At 42.3% G+C, this 5,895-nt stretch overlaps 1 protein-coding gene across 1 annotated transcript; it reads left to right on the top strand.

Annotated features, from left to right (window-relative positions):
- Positions 1–2,077: 2,077 nt before the first annotated feature.
- LOC307123092 (uncharacterized protein) lies at positions 2,078–5,453 on the top strand. The gene is made up of 8 exons (XM_079811482.1): positions 2,078–2,118; positions 2,354–2,423; positions 3,158–3,499; positions 3,891–3,984; positions 4,086–4,125; positions 4,345–4,422; positions 4,497–4,563; positions 4,711–5,453. Exons 1-7 carry the CDS (start codon positions 2,104–2,106, stop codon positions 4,527–4,529), a joined length of 672 nt encoding a protein of 223 aa, XP_079667608.1. The 5' UTR covers positions 2,078–2,103; the 3' UTR covers positions 4,530–4,563; positions 4,711–5,453.
- Positions 5,454–5,895: the final 442 nt, after the last annotated feature.

Below are 5,895 nucleotides of genomic sequence, written 5' to 3'. Positions count from 1 at the left end.
CGAGCCACTCTCTTCTTCTTCTGAGCAGGGTAAAGGCTTCCAAATAGGGCGTGTGGGGACCACCAAGCGGGGGGGGGACACTTTGAGCGGGGCGCTCACGTCAGCTGAACACTGGGACAGACACAGCACAGTTTTGACGGTTCAACAATATGTGAAGCTTTTCAACTGATATACCTTCTCTCCTTTCGAACAGGGTCAAGGCTTCCAATAGGGGCGTGTGGAGACCACCAGGCGGGAAGGACACTTTGGGCGGAGCACTCCACTTCAGCTGAGCACTGGAACAGTACAGCAAGGTCTCAACGGTTCAACAGTATGGGAAGCTTTTCAACTGATATACCTTCTCTCCTTTTGAACAGGGTAGAGGCTTCCAATAGGGGCGTGTGGAGACCACCAGGCGGGAAGGACACTTTGGGCGGAACACTCGACCACCAGGCGGGGAGGACACTTTGGGCGGAGCACTCCACTTCAGCTGAGCACTGGAACAGTACAGCAAGGTCTCAACGGTTCAACAGTATGGGAAGCTTTTCAACTGATATACCTTCTCTCCTTTTGAACAGGGTAAAGGCTTCCAATAGGGGCGTGTGGAGACCACCAGGCGGGAAGGACACTTTGGGCGGAACACTCGACCACCAGGCGGGGAGGACACTTTGGGCGGAGCACTCCACTTCAGCTGAGCACTGGAACAGTACAGCAAGGTCTCAACGGTTCAACAGTGTGTGAAGCTTTGCAACTGATATACCTTCTCTCCTTTGAACAGGATCAAGGCTTCCAATAAGGGTGTGTGGAGACCACCAGGCGGGGAGGACACTTAGAGCGGGGCGCTCACGTCGGCTGAACACTGGGATAGACACAGCACAGTTTCAACGGTTCAACAGTACATGAAGCTTGCAACTGATATACCTTTTCTTCTTCTGAACAGGGTAAAGGCTTCCAATAGGGCGTGTGGAGACCACTAGGCGGGGAGGACACTTAGAGCGGGACGCTCACTTCGGCTGAGCACTAGAACAGACACAGCACAGTTTCAACAGTACAGGATATAAGAAGCACTCAGCACTAGCGGGGCCGGGTCTTTTCAAGCCGGAAGTTGGGCAGTTGCTTTATCAAGACCCTTCGTTAGAGACAGCGGGTGGAAGACTGTAGGAGAGGAGTGCACGGCAGACTTCTATTACTTCTCCACACACAAATTTCACTTCACAGCACAAACCGTGTAAATCTTCACTTCAGGCACTGCAATTCCACTCGCACACCGTGCATTCGGGCCAGCACTCACCCACCGGTCTTTTCTCCCACCAGATCGGATCTCGTCCTCGATCGGGGCTTGACTTTGCTCCGGGAAAGCAGAAGAATGATGCAGCGATCACCACATCCGGCAAGGAGAGGACAGAAGTTGGAGACAGATCATTAATTCACTCGGTGTAATAGTTCACTCGTGCCAAACGTTTTCCAAACTCTCCACACCACTTCAGTGTTAGTGCATATAAACAACGGATCAAATACTCATCACTTGCGTCTTTCTCACTATGGACGATATTCCTCAAGTCTTCGCTGCCAAATACTTCACTCCTTCCTTTCCTCTTCCACAACTCCAATCTTCCCCACTCCACAGCCCAGCCTCAATAAAAAGAGCAACCCGCTGACAAACACAGCATCATACGGGAGGAGATCCACCCAACAGTCTGTTTTCTCTCTGTTTTTAAAGCCTCATCTCAATAGGTGTCCCTCTCACAGCGTTCTCTATAATTGCCCCACACCTGCTGTCACTCAGGCAATCAGCCCCGCTGCCATGGCAACAGATTCACAGGGCATAGACCGGAGGTTCACTGGAAAGTCCTGCAACAGTATTCACCAGGATCTTAGTCCCGTTCGGTTTGTTTTGTCACCCCGTGACACAAAGCTTAATGCTAAATCACTGAAGTTACCCTTTAATGAAAGGAAGATTATTTATCTTCAGTCAGGTTTAGTTCAGTGATGTTGTTCTCTTGTTGAGGAAGAGACACTGCCGTTGCTGGGCATTAATAAACAGTGTTAACCACACACAGTCCTTTAACCTAAAGCTAAAAGTGCATGTGTTACTCAGTCAGTCGTTCAGTTGCTGTTGATCTGATGAGCTACAACACGGTAAGACAAACACACTCTTACTTAAATGAACACTGATGATTATTTCTATAGATGAAGCTCATATAACACATGAGAAATATCTTCTGTTCATCTAATGATCAGTTCATTCACACACACTGATGTTGAGCATTAATAATCTCCAGATGTGCAGATCTCACTAACACTAAGAGCTGTTTAGGCTGATGAACATGACCTGTTTATGAGTATATGAGTGATGTTTAATGCTGTATTATAGATGTATTTTATGCTGATGTGGGTCAGAACGGCTCCTGCTCTTCCTCTGGTCTTTCTGCTCATGATTCACGGTGAGTCTCTGGCACATTTCATCTTCTGTGTAATTTAGTTATAAAGAGTCTGTCCTTTTCTTCTGAAGTTTGTAGCCTGTTTGGATCATATAATGATGATTAATGAGCAGTTTTCTGTGCTATATTGATGCGTTTCCTTTTGAAGCAGGAAGTTTGAGTGAGAGATGTCAATGGGCTTGTCCGTTTTATAAATATCCAATAGTTTTCAGTGACGTCACAGTTTTGAACATGAATTGCTAATTTGCTTCTTGCTAGTCAGTGTCTGGTGGTTTAGGGGCGGGACTTTCTCACTCATCAGAGCATTTGATTGGACAAACATCAGTGTATCGCAGATCATGGATATTTTTGGCTCATTTTCTCAGAAGACGATGTGGAGATATTGTTGAGGTTTATGTGTCAAAGGACTGTTTGTTAGCATATAGAAGATCACAGAGCTGAGTCTTTAAATCATCATTGATTATTTTCTTAGTCTGTCGTGTGTTTGATTATTTGATAGAGCTGTTGTTCGTGACTGACGTCTGTTTTCACTTCTGTTTCTGTGTTTATTTCTTCAACATCCTCCATCAAAGCTCATGAAGTAATTCACACTGAGATCATTCATCACTCAATAGAGTCTGAGAAGATGAGCTTATATTTCCTGTCATGAGTCGCTGTTTAGAAGTAAAAATATGAAGTTTTCAATGGTCCAGTATAACTGATAAAACATGTTCATCAGGATGAATTCTGTGTTTCAGGGGTTTCTAGTGCTGGTTTGAGTGTGAGTTACAGTCCTTCACACATCTGTGCACTAAAGGACTCAACAGTGATAATGAGCTGCTCTTATACATATCCTACTGGACATCAGATCAAGAAAGTGTTCTGGACCAAAGGCCCTGTAACAAAGGAAATTGAGCCTCCAGATCTGTCTAATGACACTGAATACAGTCAGAGGCTTCAGTATCTGGGAGATAAACAGCAGAACTGCACCGTCAGACTGAGTCATGTGACACTGAAGGATTCACACATGTACTATTTCAGATTCATCACTAATAAAGACAAATGGATTGGTTATCCAGGAGTGACTCTTACTGTCACAGGTGAGTTTGGTGAGGTTTATCTCTTGTTCTGTGCATTATGTTGAATAATAATCAGTGTATGACAGCAGCACTAGATATAATGTGTGTGTTGTGTTCAGATCTTCAGGTGGAGTCCCTGATTTTTTTTATTAGATTTTTTTATTAGAGTCCCAAGTGTCTTCTTTCCAAAGATACCTTAATTGTGCCTGTAGCACACTGTTCTCAGGAGCTATAATTGTTTTAATTCAGGTAGGTCGTTTTCAGCTGTGAGCCCCAAAGTGGGGGTGCAGCTTATCAGGTTAATGATCATCTGCACATTGTTCACATCTACATTTACAATTTCTAATATTAAATGTTAATTTGTGTGATCTAATCCTGTTAAACATGTGGTGTGTGTTTGTGTGTATTTCAGCCGTCAGAGGTTTCTCGTCTGTAGCGGTCGGTGTTTCTGCTGGTGTTGGTGTTTTACTCGGTGGAGCATCAGGAGCTTTTGTCATGTACATTTGGTAAGAAGTTCCTTTCAAAAATGCAGTATGAAGTGTTATTTTATTACATATTATATACACACATATTGAAATGTGCTGTTTTTTCATATTTCTTCTGACAGTCTTACTAAACGGATGAAAAGAAGATCTGCTGCGAAGGAGGTGAGATGATCCCAATTATTCTCAGTGTTTTCCTGCATCTAGAGATGTTTCCTACAGCCACTATGAGCCATACAGAGATATTAAGAGTATAAGACACATGAGTCTCGTGTCCAAACACCTGATTCTTCAGTTCTAGATCCAGTGAAGATCCTCTAAACATTACAGTCAGCATTTAAAACATGAGCTCACAATGTGTGTGTCCTTCTGTCTCTCCTGTAGATCTCTGACCCCACTGAAGACACATATACAGCTCTTGAGCTCAAGTCCACGACCTCTGACCTGTACGACACACTCACAGTAAGTGAGACGCCAGCGTCAGATCCTCCATCACAGATGATCACATGACCGATCTCTCGCTCTCTTTCACACAGACCGTTGATCCCAGACGTCCTGAAGACTCTTGATCCTCAGAGCTTTTCTGAACATGAGAATCCATCAGTAAGTGTCAGAACCTGCAGCTCTTCTCAATATAATCAATAAAACTCTCTTCAGCACGAGTGTGAGTGCTTTATGATTCTGGAGAAAGGTTTTATAATGTTGTTGATGAACTTCAGTCAGTCTTTCTTCATCTTATTGTGTGTTCAGATCAACAGGAAGAGGCGGAGCTCAGAGGAACCAATCCTGAGCTCTGTGGGCGGAGCCACTGATGATTGACAGTTTGTTTTTGTTCTCAAAGTGCTCAATATTATCAGCTTCAGTTATTCTGTCGTTTGTGTTGCTGTAACTTTCCCTTTAAATGTTCAGTTTTATTAGTGATGGTCTCATATGTTCTTGTTCAAACCTTATGGGCACATCGATACTGCAGTTCTGATACATCAACACTCACAAGATACTTATTGGGTATCGATTCCTTTAAACATATCAATATTCAAATTATATTAATTACAAAACATGGGTTTCTGCATCACTTTAACATGTTTTCAGTACTTTTATTAATATTTGCTCCAAAACACCCCTGATATATTCAGCTGGCCCGTGTCACATGACCATGAGAGCGAGCGCACACACACACACACACACACACACACACACATACACACACACACTTCCTCATTACACTGAAGGCTAAATAGGTAAATATGTAGAAAGTGTAATTTGGCCTGTTTAGGAAAATTAAGAAATCTTTAAGAATATGCAAATATGCACATGTTTTATGTTGCTGGTATTTTAGTTTATTTTATTTTATTCATGTTATAGGAATATATTGTTATTTTCTAATATTTCTGATAATAAATATTTTCACATTATTTTTACATCTTGGTACAAATATTTGTATTTAAATGTGCTCATATTTGCTTTTGCAATAAATGTGTTATTAATGGCCAGTGTGTGGATGTGTAATGATGTTTTTTCTAAAGGATTATTTTGAAAAATCACACACACATTTAAGAAATAACTGGTATTGACATTGGCATTGTTAAAAACGTAAACAAAAAGTTCCCAATCATTCATCTTCAGCTTAAAGAAAGGATGATTATTGTTCTTCAGTTCCAGTAATAATGTTCTCTTGGTGAGGGGGGGGGGGCAGATATTTCTGCAGCCGTGTGTAAAACAGTGTTAACCACTCAAAGTCTGTCACTGTAAAGCTAAAGTCAGTCAGTGTTGGTGTTTTACTCAGTGGAGCTTCAGGTGCTTTCTTACATTTGGTAAGACGTTCCTTTCAAAAAAGAACTGCTGTATTACTTTATTACACTTAGGTTAAGTGTTTGAGTAAAGTGTATTGTTTACACCAGTGGTGGAAATGGTGGAAATTCTCTAGTTTGGAAAGGT

Source organism: Gobio gobio (assembly GCF_949357685.1).
Source record: "Gobio gobio genome assembly, chromosome: 3".
Classification (NCBI taxonomy): domain Eukaryota; kingdom Metazoa; phylum Chordata; class Actinopteri; order Cypriniformes; family Gobionidae; genus Gobio; species Gobio gobio.
The sequence above is the reverse complement of the archived record's forward strand: the minus strand, read 5'-3'. Positions and strand labels throughout refer to the sequence as shown.